The sequence below is a fragment of the Eleutherodactylus coqui genome, chromosome 6, assembly GCF_035609145.1.
Source record: "Eleutherodactylus coqui strain aEleCoq1 chromosome 6, aEleCoq1.hap1, whole genome shotgun sequence".
Lineage (NCBI taxonomy): Eukaryota > Metazoa > Chordata > Amphibia > Anura > Eleutherodactylidae > Eleutherodactylus > Eleutherodactylus coqui.
This window is the reverse complement of record NC_089842.1, coordinates 8509853-8535040: the sequence shown is the minus strand read 5'-3', so window position 1 is coordinate 8535040 and position 25188 is coordinate 8509853. Positions and strand designations below refer to the sequence as shown.

The following is a 25188-nucleotide window of genomic DNA, read 5'->3' as shown; positions in this document are numbered from 1 at the left end:
CCGTTATGCGAACGCGATAATCACGGGCATTTAACAGGACAAAAGAAAATCACTGATTTCAATGGATTTCAGTGTTTTGTTTTCACTAGCGGGATTGTCGCATTAATAGTACGGGCCAGAAGAGATAGGACTGTATATAGTATTAACCCCGTGCGGGACAGATCGGGCAGGAACTAGTTGTTTCAAACTCCTGCACTATGGCACGAAGTTTGAACAGCCAGCGAGGCAAAAAAAAAAACCCTCATTCATGCACAGTACGCTACATAGCGGCGAGCATAGTAGCGCATACAGCCGTCTGAAAGCCCCCTTTACAGTCCATATTATAGGCCAGGGCTGCTCTCACAGATCTCATTCACTCTTGGACATTGTGATGAGTAGTTTACATCTCTACTATTATGCCGTTGCTCTGTGAGCAGGACTGGTCAGACCAGGAAAGGTCCTATTTCCATTCACTGACAGCAAGATCTTGTAAAAAGAGGAACTGGTGTACAAACTATTAGACAGCTGGCTAACTTTCCACCATACAATGATTAAGCAGGACAAAGAAACGGCGCCGATTATGGCCGGCCTTAGCTATGTGCGATCCGTGCAGTCACACAGTGTGCCAGCCAATAGCTTGTTAGAGGGGCCCCACACAGATGAAGGACGGGGACAATCACCCCCTTCGGTCCATCTAACCAGATGATCTTCATATGTGTAGCAGCGTCTTCTGGAGCTACATGAATCATTCTCCTCCTGGCTCTGTCTCCTCTCCTCTGATGTTCGCTGTGCCGCTGTCAGCCCATCACAGACCCTTAACTGTGCTACTGTATTTATGGAATGAGCTTGGCTCTGGTTCTGCATTCATGTTACAAGCTTGGTTATGGTACTCTATGTATGGAGCTTGGCTGTGGCATTTTTTCAATGTGCCGGGCTTGCTTGCAGTGGTGTATTTATGTACTAAGCTACTAAGCTTGGTTCTAGTGCTGTATATGTGTTTTGAGCTGAGTTCTGGTGCTGTATTTATATACTGAGCTTGGTTCTGCTACTGTATGTATTTTATGAGCTAGTGTCTGCTGCTGTATTTATGTACTGAGCATGGTTCTGGAGTTGTATTTATGTATTGAGCTTGGTTCTGACATAGTTTCAATGTGCTGGGCTTAGTTCTATTGCTGTATCTTTGTACTAAGCTTGGTTCTAGTGCTGTATATATGTTTTGAGCTTAGTTCTGCTGCTGTATTTATGTACTGAGCATGGTTCTGGTGCTGTATTTATGTTATGACCTTGGTTCTGGTGCTGTATTTATGTTATGACCTTGGTTCTGGAGTTGTATTTATGTATTGAGCTTGGTTCTGACATTGTTTCAATGTGCTGGGCTTAGTTCTATTGCTGTATTTATATACTGAGCTTGGTTTTGCTGCTGTATTTATGTTATGAGCTTGTTTCTGGGACTATATATTATGAGTTTAGTTCTGGTTATTTATGTCATGATGTTGGTCCTGGTACTGTATTTATTCACTGAGCTGCTGTGGTGTGGATGTGCTGTTTTCCTACAGGCAGATAGCGTATCATTGCAGTATATATTGTTGTTTTCTTATGATTGGAAGAACGACAAAAAGTAATTCCACACCGGGCGCCATCTAACGTAAAGCTGTCACCGGCGCTGATGATCAGCTGACTGCAGCGGTCTCTACTCTCCCACAATCATTATGACTAGGGGGGGCTCTATGTCAGCTCTTTACTCCTCCATTGCAGGTGAAATGTATCACACGGGGGCTGGTATTTGTATTAATGGGGCGGCTATGTAATACATGCTTGTATTACATCTGATGGCTGCTATTTGTAGAGGCGCTCCGCACATGACAGGACAGACCCTTTAGGACGTATTTACTATAAACTAACGGATCCTTCGAACACGGCTCGGGGGTCCACAGAATTAATCCAGCAGTTTTGTGAACTATTTCTTAATCTTTGCTCTTTTTCTGTTCGTTTTTTAGACTTTCGCCCCGGTCATCTTCATGAGGCCGGACTTTAATAATAGCGTAGCAGACCTTCATGGTATAGTGCAGCGCCGGGAGGAAATCTCACCCTTGTAAACCCAGGAATGTGCTAGGAGCCGCTTCCAAGACCAGATTTCCTGCCACATGTCAAAAGACTGCAAATGACATCCTCTGTGTTACTATATATACTGTAACACTTGAAACTGTGTCTGTGTTCCCCTCTGCCAAATTAGAGCGTTCTCTCCTCACCCCCTCCCCTTCATTCGCAGTTTGCTTACAAAGAAACCCACCGCAACCGCTTTAACCAAAATGTATATATTTAGTAGAATGTTATTTGGATACATTGTGGCCCAAAGTGATCAGCGATCAACAATATTTACAGACGAGGGAAAACTTTCTACAACCGACCTAAACACAGTGCAAGGCTTAAAGGGAACCCGTCATCAACTGTGAGGCCTAGGGCTAATGCCCACGGACGGACTTATGCCGCGGCGGAATAACGCAGCTATTAGGTTCTATTGAGCCTAATAGCTCAGTCCTCACATGCGGGATTCTGCTGCGGATTTACACCGCGGGAAAAAAATTCCGGCATTTTCTGTTTTTTAACCCTTTGCAATCCAATTTTGGAGTCAGGGTTTCCTAGGGGGCTTTCTCTTTCTGCCATTATAAAAAGGCGCCACCTGCTGGCTAGAGCCAGTACTGCAATATTAGGCACGCTGGATAGGCCCCCTACAACAGAGCGTCTAGTAATATACAGTAAGAATACCCTGCTGGACGTCTTCCGATATTGGAGCTGTACAGACTTCAATCAAAATGTCTTTAGACGTCAGACAGGGGAGTAGAAAGGGTTAATATAGTATTAATGGAGACTGGAAAAATGCAGGAAAAAACGTGTTTTTTTGCAATTGCCAGCAGAGACTTTTTTGTTTATTCCTGCGGCGTAAAACCATGGGCGTATCCCGCTCCGTCCGTGGGCATGAGCCCTAAGGGCTTATTCACAGGAGCGCATAGCGGCCACTGTTATCACGGCCGGCGAATATATGCTACCATCTGATCTGTCAAGCTTGTTGCGTGCGCTGACTTCGACACCGCAGGGATGGGTGACCGGATAAGTATGAATAGGGGCTCCATAACTTAGTTCAGGGTGAAAAGTAAAAGGTTTGGTACCGTGTAAGTCAGTAGAGCAAATGCTTCTTCAGATCTATTCTGTTATGGCCGAAGAAGAACCCAAAGGAGGTTCAAAAGCTAGAATGTAACTCCTTACAGTCGCCATGAACAGGTGCCATATCTACAAGATTACTTGGGTTCTCTTACTTAGTTTATGATGCTTATAGTTGATGACAGGTTCCCTTTAATCCCATCTGAGACTATGTAAGCTTGATAGGTGCCAGTCTTACCTCTGGGACCCGCACCTATCTCTAGTTCTGGTCCCCATTGCCCTCAGTCCGGCTGAATGTGGAGGCCAGGGCTGCTTCTGACCTATGGAAACAGCCGAGTTAGCTTTATTATACTGTTACACTGTTTCTGCAACTACTATACAAGTCAATGGATGTCATGCAAACAGCGCAGTGAGCTACAATGTTTCCACAGCTATGGGAGGTCATTGTGCCAAGCTGTTTCTGGAAGTCCCAATAAACTCCATGAGTTACAGTAACAGTGTAGCAAAGCCTGCTGGCAGTTTTTTATAAGTCCCAACCACCCCCAGCTACTGCATTCAGATGAGCCAAGGGCAGTGGGGGGCCAGAACCTAAGGTAGGGGCGTCTATCCCATAAACGTCTCACAGGGGAGCCCTTGGTTCTGGTGCTGTATTTGTGTTATGAGTTTGGTTCAGGTACTTTATGTAATGAGCTTGGTTCTGGGTCTGTATTTATTCACTGAGCTATTCTAGTATGGGTATACTGTTATCTTGCTTCTTTCTACACCAATCAGAATACAGGCAGACTGCCTATCAGTGCAATATATATAGTTTTTATGATGGGGCCGCCAAAAGTATATTCTGCACAGGGTGCGAACTAATTAACCAGCACTACAGCTGGAAGCACATCACCTCTTCACTCGGGGCGACGTGTAGTCCACAATGATGATTTCCTGCACAACAGATGTGACCGGACGATGACTGACCAGTGGCTCATTCTTCGGCTGATCGGATGCAGCTTTGCAGACAAACGAGTATTGATACTTACATTAGTGCCCGATTGTCAGGATTGGAGGGCTTTGCTTTTTGGACCCATGTGATTGACTGTCAGGCCACGTAATACGGCCTTAAAGCAAGAAACTACTTTCATATATCAATGTTATCCAGGCCCGGCAGCCTGTCACTTCAATGGGCACCTACAACAGGAATGGACAAGCTGCAGCGCTGGGATTACCATTAAAGGCGCCATTGTCCCATGGACCCTTCATTCTGATGACTGCAGTGGGTCTCGGGGGTCGGACTCCCACATTGGTGGTCTATCCTAAGGATAAGCTATGAATGTTTTAGTCCACAACAACCTCTGTAACTGGCTGGTGAGAACAAGTAATGATACCGAGTAGGAAGGAAATGGAAGAACCGAAGAGCTAAAAGGAACAATATGTCACATAGAAACTTATGTAATCAGATTTTTATTCTCTTTCCCAGTTTTATCCTGTAATTAACAGCTAATTACAGAGTAATCGGAAGCCAGGCTGCAATTAGTATCACCAAGTCAAGCCTTCTATTGGAGGAAGCAGAAGACCTTCCCGCTAAGTGGGTCAAAGTATAGGGTTTCATTGTATCCCATAGCACTAATTCCCATGTACTGTATGTTTATCTGCCTCCTAAAACCTCATCAACACAATAACTATCAGCATTCAGTCCAGCTCAGTCGCTACAGAGAGTAGAAGGTGCCGTCGCCCACAGAGCCTGGATCGTGAGGAGTGCAAAAGGTCTCACTCCCCCATATATATACCTGTAACACATCTTAAAGAAGCAGCGGTCCTTGATCTGAGTGCCTCCATGTAGTTGGTAATGCACACAGAGCTCCACTAAATAACAGTTATTAGCTGTCCATGGTCCTTTGCTCACCTTTTGTCCGTGGTCCTCCGGATGCCAGCAGGAGGGGACGACTCTACGGTATAGCTGTATCAGTGAGGCGCAGCACCTTTCCATATCTCCCCCCGTGGGGTATATAGGGACAGTGGGCCACTCACCATACCTATGGCCGTAGCCCGGGGTATGAATACATCTCACCGGACCGCAATGAGTGGCCGCAGGCCTCTCCCCGTGGCTTGTACAGGATATGGATAGAGGAAGAGAGGGAGGAGAGATCCATTGTATGTTCAGGAAACCGGGAGTAGAGGAAGGAGAAGAGAGCAAGCGATAGTTTATGAAGTAATGGAAAAGAAGTAGAGCGGTATATAGCAAACGTGTATATATGGAGCAGACCTTATAGGGTGACCATAGACCTTCTCTAGATACAGGTATGGTATACACCGAGCGGCCCCTTTATTAGTCCCCATCTAGTAGCCCGTTGGACTACTTTGGCCTTCAGAACCGCAGCAATTCGTTGTGGCATAGATTCCACGAGGTGATGACATCGTTCTGCAGGAATATCGGCCCCTGCGGACAGGAAGCTTCTTGCAGTTGCCACAGATTAGATGGCGGTGCTGACATGTTCTGACCAGCTGACAGGAAGGGGTCAGCGATTCATGCTGCTTGCACCAAATTCTGACCTCTCATCAGTAACAGAAATCTGGATCCATCTGACCAGGAGAGGTTTTTCCGCTGCACAGTGATACAAGTTTTGCGTTCTTTTGCCCGCTGGAGTCTCACCTCTCTGTTCCTCTTAGACACAATGGTGCTGGAACTGGTCGTCTTCCCTTATAGTCCATCCGTGCGGAGGAACGCGAGCTGTGAGTTGAAGCTCCAACACATTAGTTGGAGCTCCAATGTTGTGTTCAGCAGCTTCTGACTGTGCAGCCTGTTGGTCAGAACGATTCCTGACATCCTCCTCTGACCCCTTTCAGAGACGAGCTGCTTCCTTCCACAGGATCCCCTTTTGCTGGATGTTTTTTCTCATTCATGCCATGCTTGGTATACTCTTCACACCATTATGTGGGAAAACCCCCCTGCGGTTGGCGGTGAGACCCCGGCTAGTCTAGACCTTGTTGGAAGACGTTCAGATCGCTTGATTGTCTCATCTAATGTGAATTCAAACTAAAACGGATCCACGAAACACTTGTCACATGATTTTATGCCGCTGTCCGTGGTCAGGGGAGAATTTCGATACAGGGAAGCGCCAATTGTGAGAGGGCCGGGGCACTAATAAAGGAACCGCTGGCTCTAATAAAGGTGCAGTCAGTGTATATAGAGCTCATGCAAATTCTCAGGATTGGTCTCAGGATTGGAGGGCTTTGCTTCTTGGTCCTGTGTGATTGACTGTCAAATATCACTGGGTAGGGGAGAGTTAGGGCACATAACTTTGGGCATGATGGGCTCACAGAGAGAAGTAGGGCATCTGTCCCCCTCTATGTTACTAGTTGAGGTTCCGGAATTGTCTTTGCTGTGTTATTGATGTTTTGACTCCTGCTCCCATTCCCAACCACTGCTGCGTACTCCTGCCCATCTTGAAGACCTTCTTGGTATTGACTATCCTGATTAATGCATCCATTCTACGCCATGTCTCTGCCCAACGCCATAGACTGGTGACGACTCTAGGGACCTCATATTGTTTAACTCTATTATTGTGTTCTCGCCTCTCCCCAAGTAGTGCCAGAATGTATTTTCCAGGTACCAAGCAGTCCTTCCCCCAAGGGTGTTCCATTAGGAGGTCCTTTTGATCCACTGGGACTCATGAGGAGGGCACTGAGGAGCGCGGTGGGCGCCCTTATACGCCTCGTTCCTTTCTCTATACTCTTCTCTTAAATCAATTTGGTTATGCTTTCTGCACATTATTTATATCTTTATGGGATTTTGTAGGTATCCGTATCTTCTCAGCGGTGGCCCATCTGCCGCTAAAGTCCTCGTTGTTTGTACCTACATTTGTTTTGTGCCTGTGAGGATGGGGGGGGGCCCGGGGGAAGGTGTGGGGTTCCCTGAAGCCCTGGCTGGGGCAGAATCCACATTCACTGACATGGTGGGGCTCCAGGGTCACCTGGCTAAGATTACGGGTGGGAGTCTTGGTACCTTCTTCCCACGTTCAGGCAGCAGGCATATTCGGCTCTCAGGCCACTTCAGGTCAGATACGGGATGTTGTTTAGTCTCATTATAAAACACCCTTGAAAGCGGGGTCCAGCGGGACCACCAAAGAAGGTTTGTGCAGTCGGACATTGTATGACGTTCAAAACTTTTATCAAACAGTTCAGCTCGTCCGATCCGGCTAAAATATATGTAAAGTAACGAGTGCCTTGTTCCGGCCACAATAAATGGAGCAATGTCATTTCCAACCTGAGTGTTTAGAATTAGCTCACAAGCCCCCCCAGGACGGTGGTTATCGGGGTCTCAGTGCAGCCGCCCAACAGTTCATATTATCCAGCAAGCAGCCTCTCACTTCTTGCACCGGTTTAGGTTGTCCTCCGGCTGTAACACCAACCAACGCCACAAAACGGGACCCTTCAGGGGCGGCCACGGATGTCCCCTCTACAATGTGTGTCAGCAGGGGCAGCCTCAAACAGCCCGTCGGACAGAAACTCCACCTGTGTCCCCTAGGGGGAGCAGTTCACTCCAGCTACACAGCAGCCCGCCAACTACGCCCTTCTTCCGGTCGGAGGTAGCGAGCCGCCACTCCCCAAAGTCCCGTGCGCACTTGCGAAAGGGGAGCGTTCCCCCCATAACCGGCTGGGAGGGGGCATACTTTTATTTCTTACACCGCTTTAGTGAAAGAAGTTAAGAATTTAAAGAAAAATCTTTGTCAGCAGCAAAAGAGACTTTCAGGTGATGATAAAATCTTTAATGGGATTTCGATCTGGAGGAAATGTGAGATAAAGGGAAGAAGCTGCGGCGCCTCATCCCCCTGCGGACCGCCATCATGTCGTTACTTCTATTGTGCTTTAGCTTTCATTTCCGGTTTAATATACTGCGGACTATCTGATGTATCTCGCAGCCGGCTTACCAGCATTTATTCAATTGCAAACTCTCACCTTTTCAATTTCTTACTTGTATTTAAAGGGAACCTGTCACAAAATTACCCCATGGTGTAAGTCACACTATGAGATTTCTTTTTTTGCCATTATCTATAGAAAAAAATCCTGAAATTCCTGCAGTTCTCACGCCGACCACTAGGCCGAATAATAATCTAACACCTCATGTTCTGTAGAGAAAACATCTAAGCTGTCATCTCATTATCATCACAGGCAGGATTACACTGAGAGGTGACACCTATATAGATAACACAGGATCCACCATTCACAATAGTCACAGCTCACCTCCTCCCCTCCCTGTACAGACATGATTACACTGAGAGGAGACACCTATATATGGATAACACAGGACCCATCATTCACAATAGTCACAGCTCCCCTCCTCCCCTCCCTGTACAGACAGGATTACACTGAGAGGTGACACCTATATCTAGATAACACAGGACCCACCATTCACAATAGTCACAGCTCACCTCCTCCCCTCCCTGTACAGACAGGATTACACTGAGAGGTGACACCTATATATAGATAACACAGGACCCACCATTCACAATAGTCACAGCTCCCCTCCGTGTACAGACAGGATTACACTATGAGGAGACACCTATATATAAATAACAAAGGGTCCACCACTTACAATAGGTGATGTCACAGCTCACCTCCTCCCTTCCCTGCACACTGACCACAAAGCCTAATAATAGTCTGAGGCTTCCTGTTCAGTAGATACAACTTCTCAGCTATCATCTCATTATCATCACAGGCAGGATTACACTGAGAGGAGACACCTATATATAGATAACACAGGATCCATCATTTACAATTGGGGATGTTTCAGCTTACCTCCTCCCCCTCTCTGTACAGGTTACAGAGCATACCACAGCACTCATCCATAGAAGTCTATAAGTGATGATCACAGCTCACCTCCTTCCTTTTCTCTGCCCAAGTCACAGAGCATGCACACAATACTCATCCATACATGTCTATAGGTAATTATCACAGTTCACCTCTTCCCCCTCTCTGCCCAAGTCACACAGCATGCCCACTACACTCTCATGGAAATCTATAGGTGAAGGTGACAGCTCATCTCTTACCCCTCTCTGCCCAGATCTAAGGGCATGGCCACAACACTTGTCCATAGACATTTTTAAACAATGATCACAGCTCGGCTCCTCCATCTCTCTGCCCAGAGCTTGCCCACAACTCTCTCCCCTAGAAGTTTATAGGTGATGATCACAGTTCACCTCCTCCCCCTCTCTGTGCAGTCACAGAGCCTGCCTACAACACTCATCCATAGAAGTCAATGAGTCCTTAGCAGTTTTTAAGTACAGGAAGAATTCTCCAAATTACGACCCGTAGTCTAGAGCAAATCTCTGTGTTGGATTTTCATTTCACTCGCACCATTAGCCATGCAGGTGATATGCATTTGATTGGTTGGGATTGTACCCCAAGAAAACCTCATGATTGCTTGAATGGGGGTCCCCTGTCTCCCCAACTAGCATGACCTCATTGGTGCACCTCAGTGGAAGGTCTGGAAATAACTGATTGGGACTTTCCACCAGCACTGTCTAAGAGGAGAACTCTGTTGGTACTTACTACACCTAATGAGCTGCTTAAGAACAGCCAATTTGGGTCACGGCTACCATTATGGACCGTCCCGATGACCCTGGCCAAAGCTGCACCCTCCCCTTCCAGGCTGCACTTTCTAGGGAGTCCTATTTACATGCAAACTTCCTGTTTTTACAGGATGCAGGACGCTATCAGAAACCTACTGGTCGCCACTTGTATCAGGGAAAGGCCATGACGGAGTTAATAACCACTGACGGGCTTCCTAGATGTCTGGCGGTGAAAGTGTTAATTAGCTGCTCTATAGTAAGCACAACAAAAAGGATGTTTGTGGTCATAATACTAATATTAGTAACATTTGCTTCTAAAGAGAGAATACGAGGGGGCGGAGCCACCATTGTATTAGAAACAATAGATGTAGCAATGATTATATTGTTTCCATAATAAAGCAGAAATGTGGAGAAAGTATCAAAGGGGAGGAGGGGGAGGGGGACAACGGAGCGCAGGCAGCGGGATCTCTCAATACCCGTTTCCATCCTCGTAAAGGGAATGTGTCCTCAGGAAAAAAATATAAGTCACGTTTTTCTGTTAAACATATTTTTGAGAATGTTTGGTAATAATCTACATTTAAAGAGACATCCTAAAATCCTGCATTTTTCACACAGATGACAAAGACTAATAACATAATCGGCCGATCCTTCCTGATCTGTAGAGAAAGCTTTGCCGCAATCATCATCTCACTAAGGCCGCTCTCACACATGCATTCAAAAAGCTCAAAATCACGGTATTTTAAAGAAATTTTAAGTGCCATTTTTTAATGCAGTTCACAGCGTTTTCTACCCATCATTGTGAATGGGTGATCAGGTGCATTAAAAAAAACGCACAGCGCTCGAAAATCGGGCCGTTAAAAACGCTGCGTACGAGTGCGGTTCTGTGAGGCTCCATTGAAATCAATAGGAGCATTGGACTGTGATGTTGTACTAAAGTGGGGAGTGGGAGGGAAGTCAGTGCGTCCTATAAAGCTAATGTCCTGAAATTTGGACCCAGCCGACAGCTGTATGAGAAGGATCGCACGTCCTCACACAGCTGCCGGCCAGAACCGCACAGATAGTACAGGCGGCTCTCCTCCCTTGGTGACAGCTGATTAGCAGGGGAGCAGCAGCAGTGCTTAGTAATCAGCTGCACGGCGGCTCTTCTTCCCTGCTGTGTGATAAGGATTGCAGGTCGACTTCACAGCAGCCGCTTGTAGTAACTGCTGATTACTAAACTGGAGGGAACTGCTGATCTCCCATCCATCAGCTGTAGGTACAGACTGCTCTCCTCCACTCCTTATCACACAGCTGCTGGCTACATAGCAGGGAGGGGGAGGAGAGCCGCCTCTAGGTTCAGCTGATTGGTGCCTAGTTGTGCTGAAATGTATACCTCACCATCATCAGAGGTGCCCTGCATGGTTCCTAAAAATTTGGGTGACAACTACTGGAATCATCATTACATTGGGTATTAGTGTAATATGTCTCCACCGGATGTATGGGTGGAGACATGGGTTGGCTGAGCTTACTGACAGGTAATGCACAGATCCCTCCCACAGCTTCACATTGGGTAGCGACATATTACACAGATCCCGGCATACTGTGCTGCACATAGGACCTATAGGTAGAAGCATTATCACCCCCATCATCTGCTCAGTGTTACGTGAGCCATATGTTGCCGCTGGCCTCCCTGTGTCTCTGGTGCTGGCGCTCGTTATCCGTCCTGTAGTAGGTGAGGCGTGTGAGCCGTGTCCTGCCGCTGCTTTCCCTGTGTCTCCGGTGCGGCCGCTCGTCATCTGGGCTGCGCTAGGTGACCATGTGCTGCCGCTGTGTCCGGGGTCAGCGCTGGTCATCTGCTGCTCCCGGGGCTCTTCATTGTGTGCTGCCGCTGGCTACCCGGTGTCTCCACTGGCAGCTCTGCTGACGCTGCCCTCCCGATGTGTGCGGCACCAGTGCTGGTCATCTGCTGCCACCACTCTTCCTCTGCCATGCCCGTTGGATGAGGCATGTGCTGCCGCTCGTCTCTTGATGTCTCCACCATCAGGAACAAAGTTTTCCCATTGACTGATGTGTGCGGGGAGCCCCAGCCAATGGGGAGCTGCGGGCGTGACCAGGGGGTTCTTTCGAGCAGAGCCCGGCCACGCCACATGTCTGGAGTCGACATATTACACTAATACCATTACATTGTTACCCAGCACCCTGAATGCCAACTGCAGACTTATGCAAGCATTTATACCACATACATCACTACAACTAGTCAGACATGGCATTCAGGGCTGCTGGAAAGCTGGGTGACCAATAATAAGATGACCATACATTTACACTCAGCTGTCCCTGGATCCTGAGTGGCAGGTTGACCTAGTGGTATGTACTTCATTCCGCAGCGGTACTACTACTCTTTATTCCTTCTGTAATACCTCACTGCCTGGTCTGGGGAGTTCAAAATATTTTTTCTATGTTCCTCCTCTAAAACGGAGGTCCATCTTATAAAGCGAAAAATACGGGAATTTATAAAGTTATTATAATGTTGTTGATAAGTGAGATAAAAAGAAAAGCAAAATAAACAGTCGTTATAGATTCTGATTACTAACGAGACTCCTTATTGGCCTTTCAATCAGGAGCTCCAAATGAATATATAAGTTAGTATATACGGAGGATGACTACCTGCTATTTATGTTCCCCAGATCTTGCTCTGTGGCTGGTTTTAACTCATCTTTATTAGGACAGAGCTGCGATCTGTGACTATAGTTTATCTACAGTGTCCAGATGAGTCTGAGGTAGCCTGAGACACGCCCCCTGTCCCATCATTGGTTCAGGGAGACATATCCTGCATTATCATTGCTTCAGGGTGACACACCCACTACCTCATGATCACTTTGGGCTGCAGAGGAGGTAGCAACAGTGTCTACATAAGGGCGAGCACCCACTGGCGACTGCGTTTTTCGTGCGTGAAAAACGCAGTGTTTTCCGCGCCTTTTTGCCGCGTTTTCCGCTGCGTTTTTTGCGGCATTTTCGCGGCATTTTCGCGCCTTTTCCGTTAATTTCCAGTGACATTCATGGGTGCATTAAGAGAAAAATAAGGACACATATGCAACTGACAGTTCCTATGTTAAAAATTGCAACGGACCAAAAAAAAAAACGCCAGTGGACAGGAACACATTCAATACTAATTGCTCTTAAGAAAAAACGCAAAACGCAAAGGAAAAAAAATCGCCAGTGGGTGCTCGCCCTCAGACTCCTCTGGACACTATAGATGAACTACAGTCACATATCCTAATAAAGATGAGCTAACAAGCAATATCTGAAGAACAATACATAGCACTGAGACAATTTCTGCATTTACTTCAATGTGAACTTGATCTGCAATACCAAGCCTGGCCACTGCCGTAGGAACGGAGCTGTCTACTTCCGGCAGAATTCAGCTCAGTACACGAGCACATGGGCCCAGAGAAGAGCTGATAGGTGGGAGTCCCTGCCAATCTACTAATGATGACCTATCCTAAAGATAAGCCACAACTAGTTTACAACTGGACGAACCCTTTAAGCTACATTCACACGTGGCAGAATTCACTTCTGTTGGCGATTTGGAGAAAATAGAACAGTGAATACTTGATATCATTGCATTACATCTAACCAGCATAGAAAATAATGTGATTGCACTCACCTGCGCAGCCAAGTTTAATGGTGATCCAGATTATATAGTCGCAGTGTCTGTATGATGGTGACGAAGGTCTGCGAGAAAAAGTAGGAATGCCAATATCCTCATACGTTCCTTGGAAAACATAGTGCTGGTGTAGTCCTCATGGCTCGACCCCCGACCTGCAGAAAACCGTAAAATAATTGCTATATCAGTCGGGGCTTCGCGGTGATCTGAGCGCACACAAACATAGCAGGATGCATAATGTATCCAGGTATATATATATGTATAAGACTATATGTGTGTGTGGAATGAGTTTATGCACCCTGCTAAGTTTTTATAGTGATCAAGTTGCCCTCTATGGGTGAAAACATGGAACTGCAGCTGTGTCATTCAGTCCCTGGGCATAAGTGTATGCAAGGAAGATGGAACAATACCTCTTCAGCGCCACCTATTGGATGGCAGCATTCCTGCCAATCAATATCCGACCCTTTAGAATAAATCGCACGCGGAGCTCGCATGACACGCTAGGATAACTATGGAAAGCACAGCCTACACCACATGATTTTCTGCTCGCGTGATTAAGATCGCGGCATGCTGCGATTCTCTGCGGCGAGACTATCATTAATATAAAAAAATTGGGTCAGCACGCAAAGCTTACGTAAAACAACTTTACTATATTTATTAATTACAATTAAAACAATATTCCAGTACAACAGAGATGAGTCTCCAATGTGCAGCAGACGGGCGGAAGGAAGGCATTCACATATCAGATTCATGGAAGTATATGTATGCTGTATAGGCATATGACACATAGGTATATACAATGACACATCAAGCATACTAATAACTGCAACTTATCATATACAAAACAGTAACAGAGTGTATAGAGCCCGCTGAACACCTGCAGCCCGACACGTGTTTTGCCCCTCGCTTCCTCAGGAGTTACAATAGGTAGATCACAGACAGCGCTCTGCCATTCATTGAATTCAATGAATGGCAGAGCGCTGTCTTTAATTGGCTGAGCACTGTGACCAATCACAGGCAGCGCTCAGCTGTCATTCAATGAAGGCCTCAGCACTGCCTGTTATTGGCTGAGCGCTCAGTTAATCGGACGCAGCCCTTTCAGCAGGCGGGGATTTTCAATCCCTGCCTGCTGAAAAGCTTCAGAGCAGTGCAGGGAGAACAAGCCCCGGCAGCGGTGGACAGGTGAGTATATTTTTTTTACATTTTTTACTATAGCTAGGGATGATTTTCAGGGAAGGGCTTATATTTAAAGCCCTTCCCCTAAAATCACTGCAGGGCTTGCTGGCAGACCATTGCATTCAGTGGGACAGCGGCATACCCACTGAAGTCAATGGGAGAGCTTGCGATTTGGAACGGATTCATGGCTTTTCCATTCATATAATGGGGAAAATTGATTTGACTTCTGAGTGTTTTGGGTTAAGAGCCTTAACCCGAGGCACCGCTGTACGTTTATACATATCTCAATAAATCTTTGACCCAAAAGGTAAAATAAATGATTAAATCCAGCCATAGATAGTTGGGCCACAAAAAACACCTCCCAGAATCCCTCGGTCCGCTGTAATGCTCGTGTGTGATGCCCCGACAGATGCCATCCTCCTTGTTTTCTATGGGAACCCTTGCATCCCACTTGTGTGCTGTGTGTTGTGTTTTTCTGGCCCCATTGAAAACAATGGGCGAGGCGTTCGAGAGAACACCCAAAAATAGGACATGCCACGATTTTTAAGAAAATTGCTCAACATCGATTGTGTGACCCCTCAAAGAACGGGGTTCATATTTGTGTGAGATTTGTGCGTCTTGTAACACACAAATCGGCCATTTGAAAAGGGTCTAAACCTAATAATAATCTGACACTTCCTGTTCTGTAGAGAAAACGTCTCAGCGGTCATCTCATTATCATCACAGGCAGGATTACACTGAGAGGTGGCACCTATATATAGATAACACAGGATCCACCATTCACAATAGTCACAGCTCACCTCCTCCCCTCCCTGCACACTGACCACTAGACCTAATAATAGTCTGACACTTCCTGTTGGTAGATAAAACGTCTCTGCTGTCATCTCATTATCATCACAGACAGGATTACAAAGAGAAGAGACACTTATATATAGATAACACAGGAGCCACCATTCACAATAGGTGATGTCACAGCTCACCTCCTCCCCTCCCTGCACAGACAGGATTACAAAGAGAGGAGACACCTATATATAGATAACACAGGACCCACCATTCACAATAGTCACAGCTCACCTCCTCCCCTCCCTGCACACTGACACCTAAGCCTAATAACAGTCTGATACTTCTTGCTCTGTAGATAAAATTTCTCAGCCGTCAACTCATTATCATCACAGGCAGGATTACACTGAGAGGAGACACCTATATATAGATAACACAGGGTCCACCGTTCACAGTAGGTGATATCACAACTCACCTCCTCCCCTCCCTGCACAGGTTATATAGCACACCTGCAACACTCTCTTCTTTGTTAATAAAGTCTTCCATCTTGCCCGTCTCCCCCACAGCCCAGACATATGAAGAATACGGGAGATGTTTGTCACATGACTACCCAACCAGGGCTTGCCAGAAACTCCTGCAGCTCCTTTAATGTTGCTGTCGGCCTCCCAGACCAATTTTCTTCTGGGCTTTTTTTATTAATTTTTGAGGGACGCCCAGTTCTTGGTGAGGTCACTGTTGTGCCAAATGTAATCCCCTTCCTGCTGACGGTGTCCCCTGTGCCCCATGGTACATGTAATATCTTGGAGATGTCTTGGCCCCCTTTTCCTAACTGACATCTTCCAATAATCAGACTCCTTTGATGTTTTGTAAGATCTTTACCGACCAACTAAGAAAATGTCAGAAAATCCTAGAAGAGCCGAACTTTATATGGGGGACCCAGAATCCCTGTAAATACGGGCAGCGGAGTGCGGACTACTAGTTATCAGGAGGTGACATGTGATTGGCTAATGCTGAACACAACCGCACCCCCAAATATAAGAGGGTGTGAACACTTATGCAACCACATTATTTCAGTTTTTTTATCTTTCAGTTCGTCTGTTAATTGACTTGTCTAACGAGCCTCATGGAGGCGGAAAGGAATCTGAAAGGATTCATCTTCGTTATTTTTTTTAACATGACAAAAACCTGTCATTCTCGCCGGCGGCCCAAAAACGGGCTGAAAATGTGAATAAAAACCAATTTCATCCCCTTTTACGTGAGTCCAATACTTTTGTCCACATGGTGCATTACATCGGGTAATGATTTAAGTGCTACTTCTTCACTTCTCTACATTGTTACACTTTTCTTAGTCCGGTTGCTTCTGGTTTTCTCGCTCCTCATACCTGAGACGTCTCCGCCCCCCTCCCCCTCCCCCCTCCCCCGCCTTTTAGGCCTGGATATTTTTGCTCAGTAAATCACAAAATCTTAAAAAATGTCTGGAATTTGCGAGAGAACAGATAACAAAGTGCGTCCGGTGCGGAGTGAGGACTGAGAAGAATGCTGAAAATACCAGCCCTGAGGGCAGAGATGGAGCCGGCAGACAGATGGCATCACATCACCTGCTATTAAATCCACTGATTCTGATTAAAATGTTTGTAATTAGCAGAATTTAATCATCTCAGAGATAAATATTGTAATTGTGAACAGAAGAGACGCGCGGCGGTCCTCACCACTTCAGACATTCCTATGAGGCTTTACACTGAGGGTTTGTCTATTTTGCACTGTTTCCAGTCTGCACTGGTCGGCAGGGCACTAGAGAAGAAGCCGGGCTGTACAAGTGCTCCACCCATTATATATCTGATTATCAAATGGGCAGTTTGGACATACAGCACCTCAGTTACCGTCGTGCTGTATGTATGCTGTAAGCTTGGTTCTGGTACCGTATCTATGCACTAAGCTTTGTTCTTGTACTATATCTACTCAGTAAGCTTTGTTCTGTTATCGTATCTATGAAGTAAGCTCAGTTCTATTATTGTATCTGTATAATAAGCTTGGTTCGTATACCGTATATATGTAGTAAGCTTGGTTCTGGTGTCTTATCTATGCAGTAACCTTGGTTCTGTTATTATATCTTTGTAGTAAGCTCAGTTCTAGTATTGTATATGTATAGTAAGCTTAGTTCTGGTACCGTATCTATGCACTAAGCTTTGTTCTTGTACTATATCTACTCAGTAAGCTTTGTTCTGTTATCGTATCTATGAAGTAAGCTCAGTTCTATTATTGTATCTGTATAATAAGCTTGTTTTGTATACCGTATATATGTAGTAAGCTTGGTTCTGGTGTCTTATCTATGCAGTAACCTTGGTTCTGTTATTATATCTTTGTAGTAAGCTCAGTTCTAGTATTGTATATGTATAGTAAGCTTAGTTCTGGTACCGTATCTATGCACTAAGCTTTGTTCTTGTACTATATCTACTCAGTAAGCTTTGTTCTGTTATCGTATCTATGAAGTAAGCTCAGTTCTATTATTGTATCTGTATAATAAGCTTGTTTTGTATACCGTATATATGTAGTAAGCTTGGTTCTGGTGTCTTATCTATGCAGTAACCTTGGTTCTGTTATTATATCTTTGTAGTAAGCTCAGTTCTAGTATTGTATATGTATAGTAAGCTTAGTTCTGGTAATGTATCTACCGGTATGTAGTAAGCTTGGTTATTTTATCTATGTAGTAAGTTGCTACTAGTAGTAAGTTAGGTTCTGGTACTTTATCTGTGTAGTACGTTTTGTTGTATTATTGTATCTATATAGTAAGCTTGGTTCTGGTACTGTATCTATGTAATGAGCTTGGTTCTGGTTCCGTATCTATGTAATAAGCTCAATTCTGTTATCATACCTATGAGTAAACTACAGATTATTTAAAACGTTTAGACTGGACCGTGGTAAAGTAACCCGCCCCCGGCAATGGGCATTGAATATGTTGCCATTATTAAAAATGGAACAACCAATTCTCCTTAGTGCAAAAAGTGAGAGAAACAGAAAGACGAGACGCCAGCGGGCAAAACAGCACAAAACGTGTATCAATGAGCAGCAGAGAAACATCTCCTGGTCAGATGGGTCCAGATTTCCGTTGCTGATGGGAGGTCAGAATTTGGCGCAAGCAGCATGAATCGATTACCACTTGCGGTCAGCTGTGGTGGGGGGCTATGTAGAGAAGGTTTACTTGGCGCACGCTGGGTCCTCTTATACGTGTGGATGGTCGCCACTTGGAACTGCTGGCCAGAGGATGCGCTCCTAGGTGGGTGTATCTAATGAAGTGGGGGAATTTCATCTCTACATTCAAAGCCTTGCCGTTTTTATTTTCCCACCCCCGCGGCCGTATGAACTTGTCTGTTGTCTGCCGAGCCGTAGTTTTTATTGGTAACATTTTTGGGTTTATATAACGTATTGTAGAAGTTTTAGTAATTGTTTTTCGACTCAACATCTGAGCCCATGCCATCTACAGGACGTAAGTGTAAGCCCTATTGTACAACCCAGCCAGGATGTAATAAAGCGTTAAAGGGGTCGTCCAGTTGTAAAATATCAATGGCCCGTCCTCAGGATAGGTTATCAATAGTAGATCAGTGAAGGGTCCAGGGGCAGGGACCCCTGCCAATCAGCTGCTCTCCAGGCCGATACGCATGTGTATTTAGTTGGTTTTTGCAGGAAGCAGACAGCTCCGTTCTCTCTACTGTGGCCAGGCTTGGTATTCCCATTAATTTCAATAAGAACTTGTCCTGCAATACTAAGCCTGGCCACTGTAGAAAGAATGGAGCTGTCTGTTTTTTTGCTGAAATCAGCTCAGTGCACAAACACACCAGCCCAGTAAACAGTGGGGGTCCCAAAAGACGGACCTCCACCAATCTACTATTATTAACCTATCCTGAGAACAGGCCATTGATAGTTTACAACTGGAGGACCCCTTTAAGCCGATGCAGCGTGGGAAGATTTGTGCTTTATGTGTGAATTCTTTCCTTATCCTGCCCACTGGTTTCACCCTGGGTGGCATTTGGTGAAATATTTACAGAGATTACGACCTTCTTCCTCCTAAAATATTTAGGCAAAAGGTAGCTTACTCCGAAGGTCACATTTTTCTATACAGGGGGTGCAGATATACTGGAAATAGATGAAGTAAGGTTTTTCTCTGAAATTAATACAGACTTTCCATTTTTAACAATTTAGAGGGATTCTCCATATCTGAACTATTGACGACCTGTTCTCAGGATAAGTCATCAATAATTGATCAGCAGGGGTTCACTGGCTGGGTCCCTGGCCAATCAGCTGTTCGCAGGGCCACTCTGTCAGGGTGCAGAGCCCATGTGTTGCAGGGAACACACAGCTCCATACTCTGCATAGTGGCCTGACTTGGTATTGCAGACAAACTTTCCATTGAAGTTTATGGGAATTTTTTCAGCAATACCAAGTTGGGACTGGCAATATGTTGATTGCCTGGGGTCCCAGGAGGTGGTCCTCCACCGATCAACTATTGATAACCTAACCTGAGGACAGGCCATCCACAGTGTAGAGGTCAACATCCCCTTTATTAATCCATCATAAGCTTTGTTCAGCTTCCACATGTCTGGGGCCCCGAAATGGAGAGGGAAAAGGGAAGGAAACACTAATACTCTTTTACAAAAGCTTCGAACAGGGGAGTCAAACTCTTGGCCCGCGGGCCGTATGTGACCCGACAGGTTTCTGTGTCCGGGCTTGCATGCAGACGCAGATGCTGACTCCAGCCTGGAGTCCAAATGGCCTGGTGGCCCGGGGTTATTTGGGGGCACAGCGCAGGACGATAGGGGTTGTTCGGAGGACTGTAGATTAGGAATATTACGTAAGGACTTTTTTTCTTATCTGTGGTGGTGGATATCATGAAAATTCTGCACAGACTTTTATTTTTGCTTATCGCCTTTCGTTAGTGTTTGTGTATTCAATGTGCGGCCAAAGACAACTCTTCTTCCAATCCTGCCCAGAGATGCCAGAAGGTTGGACAGCCCTGCCTTAAAAGAAGCATTGAGGGCCGCTTGCACCAACCACGCTGTTGATCCGGGTTCAGTTAAACTGCGATCGTCTGCTGAACTTCCTTTAAGCCCTCAACACTGCAGGGCATACATTTATGGGGTATGCATGAAGAGCGTTCATGGGGCGATCTCCCTCCATACAACGCAGGCACCGGCTGTTTCTTACAGCCGACACCCGGCGTCAACAGCTCCGATCAGCCGCACGGCTGATCGGAGCTGTTAACACTTTAAATGCCGCTGTCAACTGTGTTCCTGGGTCCTGTACGGCCCCCCGTGATGAGATCGCAGGGAGCCGTGCGGGTGTCATGGCAGCTGGGGGCCTTAATTTTTTTTCAAGATTTGTAAAACTAAGTTCACTTGATCAAAAGCTGAACCTAGAAGAAATGTATCACACAGGGTGGCTGGTGACTGTGGTCAGGTGATCTTCCCAGCATTCATAGCGATAGTAGAAACATGTCCGCTACAAGCAGCAAACATGGGGGTAATTTCATCATCCAGGAAACGCCTATCAGCTGAGTCCGCCATTGATTTTGGTCCGCCAAAATCGGAGATCGAATTGATGTGAGATTTGAGCCCCGATCACAGGATAAACCAGATCGGTGCCATGTTCTTCTACTTGATCAGAGATCCTCTCTTGTTGATTGCCGATCATCATATTACTGCAACCGCCCCAATAACAGATTACTTCTGGTCCGTGCAATGAGGCAAATACAGCGTCACTATTGTGGCGGAATTAACCGAAACGGTCTCTTTTGATGAAGCAATAACAGATTAGGTGTTTTGTGAAGGATGAATCTGTGATTCGGTTCCTACCGGCTGCCGTGATAACACTGCGGTTTGGGGGCGCCGTCCTCCTGCTCCACCTGTATACGCCCTTGGAGGAAGTTCTTGTACATATTCCGTTCGGAGGGGCTCGCCTTCACCCCTGGGGCGCAGCACACACATAACCCGGCAGAGATGGTTGTGGGAGATCTTTAGGTTTTGTTCTTTGATCTAACTTAGTTAGTTTATTCTTTCCTGCCGTCAGCAGAAACAACAAACATGTCGGCCGTCCTGCAGGAAAACAGGATCACGGATTGCAAAACTTCAACAGTGTAACAAGGCAGCGTTTGTAAGAATGATATATTCCATTATTTATGCCCAGCGGCCTGGTAAATTATATATACAAGCCGTCGCTCAGAGGAATAAACAGCCACATCCTGCAGCTAAAGAGAGTCACCCGCAACTGACTCTGCAGACTGACTGCTCCTCCGGACCCCAGAGGAGGGGAAGCCCCGGGTCTTCAAGACTTCTTCCACTGTTTAACTTTCAATGTCACAATCCATGTTGTAAAGAAATCCTGAAATCCTGCAGTTCTCACCCTGACCACAGAGCCTAATGATAGTCCAACACTGTCTGTTCTGTCATCCCATTATCATCACTGGCAGGGTTACAATGAAAGGTAACATACATATATATATAGTTCTGTATAAGCAGTGTTTTTGAGTGTGTTGGACAGCGGTTTTTAACAAACCCCATCATTGTGTTGGGTGATGAGTTGCGTTAAAAAGTGCTACAACACACACAAGTAGAGCAGACAATCGCGGCGTTTCTAACGCACGTCTGTGAGGTCCCATTGAAATAAATGGGAGCTTTATACAGCATTCAGTGCGACCTTGGAAACTCCACGCTCAACACTGTAAGGCTGGGGTCACACGGGGCAGATTCCCGCCGGAGATCTTGCGGTTTGGCCGCAGCAAAAACCACGAGATTTCCGCCGGGAGAACCGCCGTGGAAAAACCTGCGGCGGCTTTGAAGCGGCCCGGCCGCTCGCTCTTCCGCTGCGGCAGGCGCTCCCATAGAGGAGAGAGCGGCCGCAGCGGAAATGAAAAATAAATAGACATGCTGTATTCGGCAAAGCCGCGGCTGCGGTTTCTGCCTGATTCACCGCAGCGGATTGGCCGTCCTGTGTGGACAAGGTTTCTGAGAAATCTCGTCCACATGGCTGGCTAATCCCGAGATTAGCGGCCGCAGGCGGATTTGCCGCGTGGAAATTCCGGACGGAATTCCCGTGGCAAATCCGCCCTATGTGAACCCAGCCTAAAGGGTGGGCTGCATGAGAGCAGCCGACAGGTTTTAGGCAGCTGAAAAAATGCTGCAGAGGAAGAATGCTTTCAGAAATGCGATAATATATTATGAAATTGCCCTACGAATCCTCCGGGTCATACAAACACAATTCTAGTAGCCAAACAATCCCCACAGGTAGCATCTCCTAAAAGATCATCCAAATACTTTATTATTTAAAAAGACAACATTGAAGAATATTTTAAATTAAAGGGCAAATGGGGGCGGCAATGAAATGTGACCAGCAGTCATTAGTTAGCATCATGTGTGTAATTGTGCATCTATACACACTATAACATAGACCTGGGTGGCCAAAACCCCATGTAGAGATCAGTAAGTATCAGGTTTTGGTGGTGCTGACTTATCTCCACATTGGCTTTTGGAAGTTGACCATCCAGGCCTCACACACGATACTAACTGATGATTGTTGGTCACATTTCATTTCTACCCCCATTTGCCACTTTATTTTAAGTATTATTCGATGTTGTCTTTGTCTATTTGAATAATAAAGTATTTAGATTATATTTTAGGGGATATTACCGACGGGGATTTCTGCCTTTGGCAATTAGAATTGTGCTTCAGAAATATGATGGCGCCACCTGTCTCTGGATGACGGACAATGAAACAGTTAAAGCTGCTCATGTTTGTTGTACGATCAAACTCTACTCTCTACTGGTGGTCTGTAGGGGGCGCCCTGAGCCCGGTCACCTTGTGTGCCCCCATCCACTGGTCCCAAAACCTCCTAACAGTCTGGTCAGACGCTCCTCTCTACTGGTGGTCTGTAGGGGGCATCCTGAGCCCAGTAACCTTGTGTGCCCCCGTCCACTGGTCCCAACACCCCCTAACAGTCTGGTCAGACGCTCCTCTCTACTGGTGGTCTGTAGGGGCCGTCCTGAGCCCGGTCCCCTTGTGTGCCCTCGTCCACTGCTCCAAACATCTACTAACAGTCTAGTCAGACGCTCCTCTCTACTGGTGGTCTGTAGGGGGCATCCTGAGCCCGGTCACCTTGTGTGCCCCCATCCACTGGTCCCAACACCTGCTAACAGTCTGGTCAGACGCTCCTCTCTACTGCTGGTCTGTAGGGAGCATCCTGAGCCCGGTCACCTTGTGTGCCCTCATCCACTGGTCCCAACACCCCCCAACAGTCTGGTCAGACGCTCCTCTCTACTGGTGGTCTGTAGGGGGCGTCCTAGGCCCGGTCACCTTGTGTGCCCCCATCCAGTGGTCCCAACACCCCCTAACAGTCTGGTCAGACGCTCCTCTCTACTGGTGGTCTGTAGGAGGTGTCCTGAGCCCGGTCACCTTGTGTGCCCTCATTCACTGGTCCCAACACTCCCTAACAGTCTGGTCAGATGCTCCTCTCTACTGGTGGTAAAAAGGGGGCATCCTGAGCCCGGTCCCCTTGTGTGGGACCCCATCCACTGGTCCTAACACCTCCTAACAGTCTCGTCAGTCTGGCCCAGTGGGGGACAATTCATCGATATGACCATCCAGCCTCTCACATCCCAATAATGCGCCCCCCTCTGGTAACGGGGTGAAATCTTTTTTCTGCATCGTAGAGGCGTCTAGTGGCCAACAAGCTCTACACAAGCGGAAGAAGAGGTCACTACACACAAGGAGCCTCCGAGAGCCTCTTATAGGCCAAGGGTGGAAACACTTTTAGGGTCTCCCGTGACAAGACCGTTAATCTGATAACTCCACAACTCTCATCATTTGTATATCTACCTGAGATGGAACTGCAAGCCGATTGCATTGAACACAATAAGCTGTGGCCATGCCTAAGACAAATGGGAATCCTGGGACAATTTGGGGCCAACTCATACAGTTGTCATATGTGAACCAAGAGGCTCTGATTATGACTTCCAACAGCATCACGGAATGGTTCAGAATCGGGAAAGGCGTTCGCCAAGATTGCATCTTATTTCCTGCATTGTTCAACCTGTATACAGAGGCGATCTTGAGGCAATAAGATCTAAACAACGGAGTCAAGATCGGTGGAAGAAGCATCAACAACCACAGATCTGCAGATGATACCACCTTACTGGCAGAAAGTCTGGAAGATCTTGAACAAGTGAAACTAAAACTTAAAGAAGGAAGTGAAGAAGCCGACCTATACTTCAATATCAAGAAAACTAGAATCATGGCAACAGCCGGTAACGAAGCAGCTCAAGACTTCATCTTCCTCAAATTTAAAATTGATGACAATGGAGAATCAGGACCCAAAATCAAACCACAAATTGCTCTAGGTCGCAGCCCAATGTTAAGTACGAATACCATCTGGAAAAACAAAGACATAAGCATTGCAAAGAAATACCGGATCGTCAACACAATCATCTCCCCAATCACAACTTACGGACGGAAGGAGGACACTGAAGAATACGGATGGAGGGAGGATTGATGCTTCGAACTTCGCTGCTGGAGGAAACTCCTAAGAATTCCATGTGGAGAGGGCCGATCTATAAGGTGACAGAGAGTCGCCCCCACTAAACGGATGTTGTTTACAGAAGTTCAGGTAAGATGGCCGCCCCCATAAGTCTTATACAAACAATAGAATCAAGAAATCTACAATCAGGAAATAAAACACCTTTCAGAATCTGGTTTTAATAAGGGAAAAAAGGAGGTGAAAACTACTAAAGTCGGTGACAGGTCATCATATCTCAGCTGTGTCTTTGTGTCCGTAATATGGATGGGTGCTCTGCCCGGATCATGGGTGTCCTGACTCAAACTCCGAGCATCATAGGGATCTATAGTGGGAGTCTTT

At 46.3% G+C, this 25188-nt stretch overlaps 1 protein-coding gene across 13 annotated transcripts in view; it reads right to left on the bottom strand.

Annotated features, from left to right (window-relative positions):
* Positions 1-25188, bottom strand: part of PHLDB1 (pleckstrin homology like domain family B member 1) — a 157218-nt gene that overhangs the window by 115829 nt on the left and 16201 nt on the right. For 4 of the 13 annotated variants that reach the window (XM_066606137.1, XM_066606138.1, XM_066606141.1 and 1 more), the window contains exon 1: positions 5027-5184. In XM_066606137.1, the coding sequence (XP_066462234.1) occupies positions 5027-5110 (84 nt within the window). In that variant the 5' untranslated portion in view covers positions 5111-5184. Of the gene's footprint in view, positions 1-5026; positions 5185-13335; positions 13491-25188 lie in introns of those variants that run through there. The other 9 variants (XM_066606140.1, XM_066606139.1, XM_066606150.1 and 6 more) reach the window with 4 other exon arrangements.